This window comes from Micropterus salmoides, unplaced genomic scaffold (genome assembly GCF_014851395.1).
Source record: "Micropterus salmoides isolate LMB-PRFRI ecotype aquatic unplaced genomic scaffold, ASM1485139v1 Ms_hic_scaffold_1, whole genome shotgun sequence".
In the NCBI taxonomy this organism is placed as follows: domain Eukaryota; kingdom Metazoa; phylum Chordata; class Actinopteri; order Centrarchiformes; family Centrarchidae; genus Micropterus; species Micropterus salmoides.
This window is the reverse complement of record NW_024040040.1, coordinates 43081915-43096238: the sequence shown is the minus strand read 5'-3', so window position 1 is coordinate 43096238 and position 14324 is coordinate 43081915. Positions and strand designations below refer to the sequence as shown.

The 14324-nt window shown below is 41.5% G+C and overlaps 1 protein-coding gene across 3 annotated transcripts in view; it reads left to right on the top strand.

Moving 5' to 3' along the window:
- dlgap1b (discs, large (Drosophila) homolog-associated protein 1b) overlaps positions 1 to 14324 on the top strand; it is a 56524-nt gene that overhangs the window by 19038 nt on the left and 23162 nt on the right. For all 3 annotated transcript variants that reach the window (XR_005445686.1, XM_038729417.1, XM_038729422.1), the window contains exons 4-5: positions 4476 to 4653; positions 6430 to 6685. Coding sequence is in view for 2 of the 3 variants with exons in the window: in XM_038729417.1 (XP_038585345.1) it covers positions 4476 to 4653; positions 6430 to 6685 (434 nt within the window). In the remaining variant the exon portion in view is untranslated. The remainder of the gene's footprint in view (positions 1 to 4475; positions 4654 to 6429; positions 6686 to 14324) is intronic.

Genomic DNA, 14324 nt, shown 5'->3' with positions numbered 1-14324 from the left:
ACTCCAGTGTCTGCCCCGCAGCAGTCTGGCTTTTGTGCAAGTCCCTGACTCTGTGGCCACAGCTTAATTACCTGTTCTGTGTTTACAATTCACACTTTTTTCATAGCTGCCTCTGTATCTCTATAATCACACACACACATTGACTGAGCCTTAATTGGAAATACATGATGCCTGTTCATGTACTGAAGTCAAAAATAAATGGCATGTTCTCAAGAAATGCTGGGAGTTGAGAACATGCGAGGGATATTTTCTCTCTCCCGAAGCGATTCTTTTTGAAAGATTTGAGGTTAAAAGCCGAGCCTCAGCATTTGAAGATTTTGATGAAGCTGTTTCTTGTTGCGTAAGGCTTCTCCGCTCAGCAGCATATTTTTCATAGCATGAGTTCATAAAGTATTCAGCAATTTTGGAGTCCATCAAGAAGATTTCTGACTTAGCAAAGTCTTGAAACACATCAAGATGAAAACATTGTCCACAGTTAAGTCCATGCATGTTACCTCAAGCTTACACAAGGACTTCAGTGGTAACGCTTTCTGAATTATTTCTGAAGGAATAGGCAATTAAATTTCAGAATTATAAATTCAGAAAATTAAGAATGTAATCTATAATAAAATAACTGGAAATTCTGGTCTCATACAATTTGGGTCTTTACATATTTGTAGTTTTTCCAATGAGGCAAAAACAACCACATCTAGGTAAGCAAACTTTTTTGGAAGAGAATGCAAGGGTGAACAATAAAGTGGTACCCAAAGTCTCTTGTACAATTCAGTCACATTTTATAAAGCAACTTCCTGGTTCAACTTGCTGTATTCAAGGGGTTATTACTGATATTTCAGCTATGATCACTTTCAGTTTTACCTAAAAAAGAAAATCTGGCTAAACAGTCAGCTTGTTTACAACCTGTCAAACTACTCGTGTGTCTTGTTCCTCTGACTTCATTGCATGTTGGTATGTGTAGACATTATGGCTAAAACTATGAAAAGACACAGGTTGTAATGAACCAGAAATGTCCTTTTGTTGATCATGACATATGTCCACCATTTTCATTACTGGACATGTAAACACATGACCTAACATACAATATTAACTCATAGCCAATGAAAATATTTTCCATCATACTGCCTTGAAACAGTGAAAGAATTGGGGACACAAGTCTCATGTTAAAGCATGGGGCTGTGACTGATTAGCTGTGTATTACGGAGAGATGAGAAGAACACCAGTGGGTGCTCAGTAACTGTTACTGGCTGCACAAACACAAGCACACATACACAACCCTTATGTAAGTGCAAGTGGCGCAGCTTGGGGCCCACTAATGACTTGAATTTGGCCCGGGGAATGCCATCATCATCTGATGGAACCCAGTGGAACAAACCAAGTTGCAGTGCTGCACATTGGAGATAGAGAATGAGGCGGGAGCAGCTGATGTCTTGATTTCACACTGTGCTTTTGGGAGCTGGCACAAGTCTGTATTACACTCCGCAATGATTAAATAATCAGCTTTGTTGTTCCATATGTCTCCAAGCCCATTCTGTGACCATCGTGTCCTTGACTAGTGATGAAGTACTCCTGAGAAGTTGTGAGATTTGTTTACTCTCACCCAATGCTAACCTTCCTCCTTAAAACACACAGTGCACGGATAAAGCATGCATTTAAACGGCTGGGATTATTCCTGGCAGATCAACAAACTCAGAAGAAAATGACATCCATTGTTGTTTCTCTCAGACAGTCGTCTTTCTGTGTGCCCCAAATTCATTAATTCTTGGCCTGGATTTTATCATGCCTCCATCCCTCCAACCATAGTCTTCTGACTTTTAATCAGAAAGTGACTAGAAAGGAGAAGGTAAATGAAGGTTAGGGAAGCTGGACAGAGAATTTTCCTCAAATGAGGAAGCAGGAGGAAATGACTAACTAGAAAGATGATTTGAAGCAAGCGAGGGGACAAAGTGAGACGACGGGAAAGATGGCCAAGAAGACGAGTGAGAAAACAACTGATCCAGGATTATAAGAACACTCAGTGAGGCAGCAGAAATCAACAGACAGCTCTAGCCAGGTCTGATTCCTGACTGTCAGAGGAAAGCATGTGTTCATTAATGTCGCTTGTTCCACAGAGGGACACCCTGGGACAGGCTCAACCCCCAACCCCAGACCCCCATAGGTGGTACTGATTACAGGCTAGGTCTGCCATTCAAGTTGCCACAAAAGAAATCATTGGTCCTGCCTATAATCACCCCCACAGGGAAATCAAGAGGAGATGCAGATAATGGTGTTGGTAGATTCTTTCTTGGCTTGATTCCTCTGTGCATCATCCACAGTAACAGACTCCAGATAGCTGATAGGGATTATTCTGAGGTTTGGGATGTACATTTTGATTTCTTTTCTTGGGTTAATTAATGTACCTTCTTATTTCTATTATCAACTGAGTATGGAGTCCCAGATAGAAGATTGGATATATTGTGAAATATTGTGACAGAAAGGTTGCATAGGAAAGTAGGGAGTACATAAACAATTAAGACCAAATAATAGGAAAACTAAGGACTTGATAATAACCGTAGCTAGTTAAAGATAAAAAGAAGAGTAGAATAATTGAGACACTTATTTAAGTCTGTCTGAAAACACTAGTCAGGTGCTCAAATGAGCAATGAAACAGCTGCTGCGGTTATACTTGCTATAATCATTCATTCTGTTCCTAGCAACTTCTAATGTCAGTGATGGGGGACAAAATCCACAGCCCCTGTTCTGTGCAAAAATACATTCCAAAGTTTATCTGGAGATAATATGAAGCTAGGAGAGAACTGTCTTGGGTTCAGGGGAATTGCTGCATAAAAGCCAACACAAATAAATATAAACATGTGCAAACATTAGCTGAGATTACACAACCAAGCAAATTAGCCACAAAGTCAACCCCTGAGATTCACATTTGAGAAGCTGTAACCAGTGAATATTTGGCATTTTTGACAAAATAATGTATTTAACAAAAAAAATTACATTTATTTAAATTAAAAATTCTGTTGATTGATCATTATTAATTAATTGTTTCAGCTCTACTTTTGACAGCCTATTAAATCTTTGTGTCGGATCTCCACATCAAAGATGTGTAAATCACTGGTTTTGGGCTACTTTCATATTCTTGATTTAGCTATGACTGCGGGGTCAGGATATGAAACAGCATTTTTCTAACAAAATTGCACTTTATCTTTGAATCGGTGACCAAAAAAACACCTCCCGCTTTTGCCCAACAACCCCAAAGACATTGAAACACTGGTTTATATATGCATTCACAGCACTGTCCTACTATAGAACTGTGTTGATGAATTGAACCATGGGTAACCACTGAGAGCTTTGATACAGTAGCTTTCAGTCAATTCTGCTCAATATTAAAAAGCCCAGCAGACAGTGTGGCTACAAGGAGATGTATTTTAAAATTAGTAACTGTTCTTCCAAAATCATCACCTTTATTCCCATCTCAATCTGTCCTTTTATTGCCCTGGTTCTCTCCACTGCCCTCTCCCCTCCATTCTTCCATCCAAGAATGAGTAATCTAGTTTGCTTTGCTGTGGTAACCACACTCTATTTTAAGGAGGAAATGCATAATTAAAGCAGACCTGACCTGGAGGCAGAGAGTCATAACAGTTGTGTGTGTGAGTTTGTGTGAGTACATGTGTACAGTATGTGTCAGTTTTCATGTTTTTATATAGTAAAATATGAGAGACAGAGTGTGAAATAAACAGGTATTGGACCTTAGGCCTTATCAGTTGATTTGCGAGTAGACAGTTGTATGTATGAGTTGTATTCATTTCTCTCCATGCACTTGTTTTCTGGAAGTTGCTTTAGTAGGCCACAATGTTAATCACGAGGAAAGACACTCAGCTTTTTAGGTTTTACTTCCCCTGATTAATGAATTGTTTAGCTGGCATCCAACTGCTGTACAACCTACACATACATTTTTTTCACATGTACACACAAATGCACAAAGGCGTGAAGCATGCTGAGCGATCGGATTGGAGGCAGGTGAGAGCTAATGAGACACCTATTCATCATCCATGAAGCGGGGATGTGTTCGTGCATGTGTGTGTGCCTTTAGATTAAATATACCTCACAGACACACACGCTTCCTCTTCCCTCTTCTGACATATGTATGTGAGTGTTTCAGAAAGTGCTTACAAGGTGCTTCAAGGAGAGACTACCTAAGCTACTGCGAGTGTTTCTCAATACAACTGCGCTTGTTGATTAGATAAGGGTGTCTCCTGAAGCAATTGTGGATTGATCCGTATCTTTGGGTTCATACACACTGCCAAGTACTTTGCAAATACCTTCTCTCACGGTCTATTCGTCACTTCATCTCTCCTGTTTCCCCCTCCCCCTCTTCCTCCCCCTTTTATCTCCTTTCTCACCTACCAAGCTCCTTTGTCTTTGCTTTGACTATTTTTTTTTTTTGTCCCACCGCTTTTCTCTTTTTCCTTTGCCTTCTCTTGTGGCAGAATTTCCACAGAGCACTCGCCCAAGCTACAGATTCGGAGTCACAGCTATCTGCGGGCGGTGAGTGAGGTTTCCATCAATAGGAGTTTGGACAGCTTGGACCCGGCAGGGCTGCTGGCCTCACCTAAATTCCGCTCGCGAAACGAGAGCTACATGAGAGCCATGAGCACCATCAGCCAGGTTAGTGGCACCCAGGGGCCAGTGCCTCATTGCCGTCGGCCCTTACTCCCCGTGTACCTCCACGGCAATGTCCAATAAGGTCGTGTAGGGGGGGAGGAAATCCCATCCGTAGCCATCCTAAGGCTGGAATTAACAATCAGGTCACCATCCGGCAAACTATGAACAGTATGAAAACCCCCAAACTCCCAATTAGTGTTTACGTCTGCGTGTTGTTTTCTGGAGCTTAGATGATTACAGCCGTATTCAGATTGGCTAATTAAACGGGAGGGCATGCAGAACCCCCCACCCCCCATTCCCTCCTTTACCTAAATATGCTCCTTCTGCCTCGGCATTCTTTGTGAAGCAAAATGACAGGCTAAAAATGTTCTCCTCAACGTGGCATCTGTTATATAAGTGATGGAAAACAAGAATTAGCATGCAGCCATATGAATGTTATAAATAATTAAAATTGGGATTGGGTCCAAATGATGATGGGCACTTGCCTTGATTTAATAGTTATTGAACACATTGAAGAATTGGCCAGGAAATGTGCAACAGCGGAGGTCTGTTAATGTCATGGCTGCTGCAAATATGTAAGCCATGTTAGATTTTAAACGCCGCATGATATATTATTTGGAGTGACGGGAGCTTAGCTTACCTTTTTGCCTTGGTTAAAGTGGATATGTACTCCCCTCCAAAGCCCAGAGCAACAGTTTGCCTCACCAGTTGAATGATGGATCCTTGAGACGTCCCTTCAAGTCCTGGTACGGAGCAGGCCCAGAGGAGAATGACACACTGGATCTGGCATCTACAAAATGCCACAGAATAAATTAGGTGCTGCTGGGCTCTCTATCTCATTCACTCATGTAGACATGTAGACATGTATAGAGTGTGAACTGACAAACAAAAAAAAGAGGATTGAATCGAGGTCCACAAACCTTTCTGACTCCAAGCTCTACAGCATATGCTCACACTCCTCTCTGACTGTACACTCTTTTCACTGACAAACACTCAAATCAAATGTGTTAGTCCCTAGCGACATCCCATTCCTGTGTTTTGCTCCCTGTGCAGACACTTTATTTTATGCGGACTAGCTGAATAAGGGGAACTTCAAGGAATGGAATGGAGCTTCATGTTATCTGCCCTCACACCTCACACAACCCAATGTGTAACACACCCCCATCTCACAAGTCTGTAGCTAGAGTTTTTTTGCATTTTGAAACCTCACCCAACTCCCCAATAGTCCTAGCTTTGACACTACCCAATTCTCACCTTTAATAACAACACTTGTAGTATTCACTCTGTGGTATGGCCCTTTGAAGTTTTACCCTACAGTGATTCCTCCCCCTCATCACTCCTTGGACATTCTTTTATTTTTCTCAAATATATTTCTATTTTTACATATATGTAAATATTTATGTATGGCTTAAAGCTTCACGAGGCAGCGTGGAGGTTAAAATTAAAGTTAAAAAAACGTACTCAGCAATTTTTGATGCGATGTGCTTAAACTGAACACAGTTGGCTTATGTTTAACAGCTGGAACCAGTCTGTGTCTTTTATTGCAGCACCCAATTTGTGATTTGTGTTTTTGTGCATAAAACTCCGGCCTGGTGAAGCTTTAATCAGTGAAATAGCTCTGTAACACTGAATCTTGCAGCACGAAGAGATGCCTCCCTGGCTTTTGCTTCCGCAATTTATTGTGTCCTGCACTGTGCTGATGTGCAACTGTGTGTGGTTTTTTCGTCTGGGTGCTTGCATGCTCGTACTGTATGTCTGCGTGCATCCACCGCTCCACAGGTGAGCGAGGTGGAGGTGAACGGGCAGATTGAGGCGGTGTGTGAGTCTGTGTTCAGTGAGATGGAGTCGCAGGCGGTGGATGCCCTGGACCTGCCCATGCCCGGCTGCTTCCGTATGCGGAGCCACAGCTACGTACGTGCCATAGAGAAAGGCTGCTCGCAGGATGAGGAAGAGGGACGCACCACAGTGGGCAACAGGAGGACCAATTCACCCCCACGTACCACCACCACTGTCAGAACCATCCAGAGCAGCACAGGTCGGTGGGAACATGCACTTGACACACAGACTCATGCGCTCAGGACCATGTGTGAACATACATTATTCATAGCGGATTATAAATTCATGTGTGTGCATAAAAAGTATCTATTATAGATGTTCTGTGAGTCTAAGTTATGCAGCATGTGTATAGTGTCAACTGCAAGAAAAATAAATGAATAAGTTCTGCAATTGCTGCAGAGAGTGATTTATACTTATATAAAGATTGGACTTTGTAACAAGAGCCATCAAATCAAATTCTCTTTTTTTAAATTATCTTCTGTTGAAAACCAGTCTTGCGCTAAGTGTGTTTAATAAAGGAAAGAGTTGTCTTGGTTAGCTGACTGGGGAGTAGTTTCATTTTGCAGACCCAAAGCCTCTGCATTATTATCCATCTGACCCAGTTTTCTTCTCAGATACAATATGATGAATGCAGAACTGTTTTCCCACATAAGAGCTTATTTGAGCTGTAAAGCTCAGTGGCTGCTGGGTCTTATTTTAGCCCTCTTGTGTACCTCATGGTCTGGAGCGCTCGGCTTTCCAGCATTACTGCATGCAGTATTGATGCTGAGTGGTGCTGGCATCCAGCACTGGGTGCTTCTATGTTTCTCACCGCAGATCCAAACGTCATTCCTTTGCATTGTGCACGTTGAGTCATCGTTGCCTGACGAACAACAGCTTTCTCCTCCACTCCTTTTAAATGATGCCAATTAAAAGACAGAATTTCCCCAAACCTAGCCGACAAGGTTACAGTGAGCTAATTAAACACATTTACTGCAAATTGGAAAATTGCAAAACTAGTTCAATCAATTCAAAGCGCTTAAAAGTGACTCTGAGCAAACATTTTTTTAATGCTGTTTAAGATTTGCTGCAACGGACTATCATTTCCTTCTCCAGTTTAACAAATGAGTGAAAATATGAAGTTCGGTTCCAGGATTTTTATTATTTTACATCTATTGATAATAGATGATAATAATAGATAGTAACAACGCAATTAAGGTCACAATAGATGATTCAGTTGATTGTTCCATTGTGTGGTGGTAGTTATTGATCTATTAAAGGAGACTGATAAGATCAAGAGTGGGACATTCGGTGGCCCTTCCTCTGAGGAAGGAAGACATAATGAAGACCATCTATCAGGGGAAGTGTTGTAGGGATTAACTCTAGTTTTCAAGCCAGACAGCTGCTTTGCAGGGCTACATGTGATATATAATCTCTATTTCTCTGACTTCCAGCTGTCTAGCTTCTCTCACATGTTTTGTAGATGCAGCTTTCTTGATCTTTAATAATTGGCTGATAATATTAATGTGCAAATGCGTGTTATGTAGCCCACACGTCTGCAGCAGTAGCCTCACAGCTGTTGGCAGTTTAATGAACATCCATTTTTGGCTCCTGAGTTTGACACATGATGAATGGATGTTGTGAAGGTACAGAGAAGATATTAGAGCTGTGTAATCACTGATATTTTCACATAATGCTGCGGCTTCTAATTGATGGCAATTCCCTGTCTTGCTTACATGGCTCTATGTGATTGGTGGTCGACTTCTTTGACCGTTGACCTTCTTCTGCTCCTAACCTTAATGTATTTTGAAACCAGCTGCAAATGAGGCTCAAACAAAGGAGACAGGGAGAGTGGATTCCAGTGATATATTATGTGGAGAGCAGTTTACCGTGTTTGGTAGTGAAGGTAGGGGATTGCTTCAGATTACTGTCATAGTTGTACTACTGCACAATTCATCACCTCCTTAGATTTTCACCATTGAGTCGTCGGTCACTGTAATTAATTAGCTACCTCTCCTTTTTCTCCTCCTGGGGGAAAGTGCTGTGATTGAAGAGGAGAGGAAAAGAAGGAGATTGGAGAGAGAATAGGTAAAAGATCTCAATCTGACAACTGTTCGCCTCTCTCGTCCTTTTTAACACATGCACTACCGCCACGTTCACATATGGGAGTCAACCGACTTGGCACACTGTTCCAGCAGTGTGTGAAATACAGGCATTGGAGGTGGTCTCGGAACCTTCAATAAACACCATTTGAAAATCCTAAAATCAGAGTTTTGGGGGGTTTCAAAGATTAAGCTAATTAGTTTATATTTAACTGTAACTTCAAAGTTTTTTGCATGTTGAAACGTGAGGAACAGCACAGAAAATGCGACCGACAGTGAACAGACAGCTAATGCATATGGAGCAACTGCTAGGATGTTATGTTCAAGTTCAAGTTTCCAACATAGTCCGTATATGTAAAAAGACATCACACAAGACATTTGTCATAAATCTAAACAGTGAAATCCTGAATTCCAAATTTACATCATCACAAATCAGATAAACAAACACATCAAAACACCTACATGGACAACAGAGTTGATGGCTGGACTAAAAATGTTATTGAAAATTTCATTGTAAATCTGTGATGCTATTCCATATGCAAAATAAAAGTCATTATTTATCCAAAGGAAAGAATGAAAAAAGTGTTTTTTATACGTCAGACTTGGTGTAAAACAATGCAGAAGAGCCTGAAAAAGACATTGATCCTGTCAGTCAGCCAAAGTCTTTCAAGGTGATTAAATGTTAATTTAATGCATACAGGGTTATATTGACCAGACACCGAATGGTCTAACCCCCAGTGCAATCATACACCCAGCACTCCTCAATGTTAACAACTGACGTTATTCATTGAGTTCATATTACACTCACTATTAGTAGCCAATAACAATAGTTTGTTAGCGAACAATATTTTCCTCCTCTTTTATTAGTGTTTGTTGATGCCAGTATGAGTCTCTTTTTGGGATCAGAACAACTTCATAGAAGGACAACTGGACTGTGCATTAATAGTCAAAAGAACTGACTGGGACCAGCTGCCATTTTGAGTTGCACGACGATGTGAAACATTTTCAAGTCATAAACATGGCAGTCATTTCCATCCTTACCTCCCATACTGGAGATGTGACGTAACATCATTGTAGTACGGCATAGTGCAGTTCTCACTTCAGATTGACAGTGCCCATAGGAAAAAAAATAGCTCTTATGTATGGGCTTGCTAACAGTATGCATTATATAACCATTATATATTTATTACAGATACTTGAAACATTCTCTTCTCTCTTTGCTCTCACATACTGTATATAAACTGCACACAACTGATGGTGTGGCTACTTCCTGTCAACTAAACAGTCACAGCTTTTTTTCTGTATTTCTACCATGCTGGAGATACCATGCATGCAGACGCTCACAAACACACACACACATTCCATCATTTCACAGGAAATCGGCTCGGAGCCCAAAGTATGAAGTAAAGACGTTGTTGTGGTGAATTTTGCATGATGTTTCAGAAAAACAGCCCACGTTTATGGTTTCTGCTCCCACTTGTCCCCGCGGCAAGCTGCCAAAACATCACACACACACACACAGACAGGTGAGAAACCTATCAGCTTCCACTTCTGCTCCACTCCAGTTTTGCCCACTGCGCTGCTCCAGCCCATTATTATTGATGATCTTTTTTATCCTGAGGAAGGAGACCGAAGTAAAGGGCCGTCCTTTGATCTCTTCTCTTTGAACGTCAAGCGGCTGTGACTGTTATTGCCTGCCTCCATGCCCACTCAAACTGTGACGTACATGCACACACGTGTCGCTAACCCGCGCAATCACTCACACCCGCATATTACTACTGCTTTGGACAGCCATGTTGGACTAGACATCAGCTCTTTTGGATCGGTTTAACAAAATCTGAAGCAGATCCTCTTTCTAAAGCTTGGGAAAATCCATAGCAATCGGTTAATGTGAGGATTTTTCAGCCTCTAAGCCCTGGCTCCTCCGCCCCGCGTCGTCTCCATTTAACATATTCATCACCTCTACACTCAGCTTTGTCTTTTCCTTCCTTGGCCTCTTACACAGCAGCTAGAACACCTGTCTTTTCAAAAGTGTGGGTAAATCAACCTGTTGTTTTACTAAGAAGAAGAATTGACCTTTAATTAGAAAGAGTGTACACACAGATCTTAAGTATATGTGCCATAGTTTTTGTTTCTCATCCTCTCACCCTTGTTTTCCCCAGCTCACTGACCTTCTGTCAATTATCCAGCCTCATTTTCCCAGCTTCTGCTTTTCAGAGGTGCTGAAGGATTGGCTGGAAAGAGTGGCTTTCTCTCCCCTAGCTTGTGTAATAGGCTACAGCACAATGTTTAATTGAATGGCTGTCCCCGAACTGAGGTGTTGTGCTCAATAAAGCATTCCTTAAGTAAGCATTTGAGGCATGCTTGACTCATTTTGCTGATGGTCTTGTCAAACACTCAGGGGAATATCACCTCTTCATTTAGCTTTCTGAGGCACCTCTGGCACACAGTTCTCACTATGCTACCTGAACTTCTATATATGTATATTGGCATATACAAATACATATGAAGAACCCAATGTTTACTTCTTAAAGTAGGAGTGTAGCATTTGGGGAAATACATCTATTAGCTTTCTGGCTGTGTGTTACTTGAGAAAACTGATACCACTCCCATGTTAGAATGCTATAGCTACCAACAGCAACCTTCTAACTTAGCTTAGCATAAAGGCTGTTGCCACTGTCCCAGCTCTGTCTACAGCACAGAACTACAGGATAAAATAAAGCCTGTACAACACTGCCCCCAGGGGCTCAGTGTAACACAGCACTGCACCTCTGCCCTGTCTTCCTTCACAATTTGTGCGAGTGGGCGGATGAAAAACTACCAGACAGCTTGACCCAATTAACAACAATCATTGCCATCACTGGCACATTTCCAAGACTTCTGTTCTGAGAGAGCTTGTGAGAATAAATATCTTTGGATTTCCCAGTGTGCTAAATATAAAGAATAAAAGTGGCGGGGAGACAGACCACTAAATCTGTGTGAATCAAGATCAAGCCGAGCATTTGTCCAGATCTCCCCTCACACCTTCACCAGCCCACGTAAATTTCCAAGAGCAAGGCTGAGATTTGTTTTTCATATGTCAGGATGAGTCATATGTTATAACAGCAGAGAAAAATGCTGCTCCAGGGCACCATTTGTGTTCTCTTATGTCCCCTCTCAATGTGCGTTTAAGGAGGACTACAGGTGAGGCCCCTGTGGCAGCATTAGTTTGACAGAGCTGACCTGTGCTGTGTTTCTTTGCTCCATGCTTGCCTGTTGTGTCTGTTAACAGAGAGTGATGAGTTAAGATGAGCAAGGTCAGGAAAGAAACAATCCCTACACCTGTATGAAGTGCAGTCACGTTTTTATTGCATATGCCGTATAATTATCAAGTGATCGCTTCTACAAGTTAATTCCTACAACGCAAGATAAACAACAGTATTAGGTACAGATCTAAATTGTTGCTATAAAAAGTGGTTTTAAAGTAAGTAGGTACACAATGATCTCCATGACAAGATCATATCCCCACCAATCCCCATTGCAAAAAAGCTTAAATAAAAAGTACTGTATGCAATAACAAGGGGTAACCCTGCACTAAATCCTCGCCCCTGTGTTAGAAAATGCTTAGTGCCAAATCTACACCACACTTTACTAAACCACAAGGTGGCAGTCATTAGACCATCTGAGTTTATGAGATGGCTGAGTATTTTTATGTATATGCGTTTTAAAGTTAGTAAGACAGTCGCTCCAGCATTAGATTATTTGTTGTTATATATTTAATGCACTAAGAATCAAAAAGACAAAGTATACCAGAGAAGTTTTAATATTTGTTTTATATTTTTTGTTGTTTTTAGACTGGCACACTCAATGAGTACCCGCTTAAACTTAAGTGTGAAATAGATTAATAGTGCAACATCGCTCCCAAGTGCACAGACACATCCAAAATATGAAATCCTTAACCCTTACTTACAATTAATAATCGAATAATTCAATTCATTTGATTTTGGTATCTGAGCCCAGAACAATTTATCATTGGCAGTACCCTAGACTATATACTCAGGACATTGAGTTATTTATTAAGAATATTATTAAGAAATATATTTTCAAAAACACAGAGGCTTAAGCAGCTATAAGGAAAAGTCATAGAGGCATTACAGTAAAGTGTTCTGGATGACTATGAACAGGACTGTCCCACCCCACTGCAGAATGCGCTATTAACTATTTGTGTGGGGCGGGGGGTGCGATAAGGCGCGTCCACATCCTGGCATAAGATCCAATATCGTCAGCGAGAGTGGAGAAGGAAAAATAGGGAGAGAGAGGACTCCTGTCACCTCGCCTCGCCTCAGAGTTGCGGACTCGCAGCTTTCATGACGTTACTTCAGCGTTTCTACAGCGCGCTGCTCGGCATGTGTGACTACTGGATCCGCCTTTGTGAGTACAAGCCGCTGTTGTGTTTCTCTGCTGTTTGCGAGAGAGGCATGATGACCGGTGGCGAGCTGCGTCAAGAGAGACAGAGGCAGGACACTAGGCTGTGTTGCCTTCAAAATAAAACAAAACTAATTTGTCCTGGATGGGAGCAAGTACCAAGATGTCAAAATAAAATGATATCGGACAGCATGCAAAATAAAATTAGATAAGGATACTTACAGGGTAACAGCAGCGCCCACAATGGAAGTTAAAACAAAAATTGTAGTCTGTACCAGTGAAATATAAAGTGCGTCACTGGCCTTTACTTGGACAGCACCGACCGGAAGTTGTTTGTTTAACGTGATTCGCTTGACAGTAAAACTATCCGCGCCCAAGCAATGATATCTGCTTAATCATGGTTCATATGAAAATGGTGTTTTAAATTGTTAATATTAAAGAATAAAAATATAAACAGCTTCATTTAACCTCATAAAAATTAAAGATACAATTTAAGAAACGTAATTAATTAGTGTCATATGGACTACAAAAAATATATTCTTCAAGTTTGATTGTAATATTTCTGAACTATTATAAAGTAGATTTTTTGTTAGTTTTTTTTATTATAGTACATAAAGTTAATACAATTTAAAACTTAAGTTAATACAATTTAATATTTTCCCTCTGTGGAGATATCGCCCAGGCCCTCCTCCATGTTAGCACACTGAGATTAACTTACATGCTGTTTGCTCTCCCCTCATCTCATGGTGGCCAGGAAATGTTGAACACCTTCCAGCTCCCGGTCTATTTTGGTATCATATCTCTGATGGGAGGACAACAGGTGTGGCCTGCATCACACAGAGCAATGCCTGGCACAGCGTCACAACACACTTCTCTCGAGGGTCCAGTTATGTAGGTCAGACTCAGGGCCCCTCTGGAAATGGAGTTCGTAGAGGTTCATCCCAGACTACTGTGCTTGTTAAAGTGAGCATCCAGTGGGCAAGGGAGAAAGATGGTGAGCCCCACAGGCCTTATGGGAAAAGAGATCACTGGTGCCACTTAGCAGTTCAGTGCCTGCTTGGGTAGATGAAGGGCCCCTGCTGAACACCCTACTGTGTGACAGATGAGCAGTCTGTGGACCCACGTTTACAAACAACCATCTGTGTTTCTGTGAGTCATGCACACTCTTTAGTTCATGCTCACCACTGATGCCAGCTATGCTGCCTGCCTGCTCACCTACCAGCTTTCTATTCTCGGACAAGGCTCCAAGACCCTCCCAAGCACAACATGCCATGCATGGACACGCACATGTCCCTGGTGATCCAAGTAGGCCACAGTCATGTGGGATTATGGTGGTATCATGTAAATGACCAT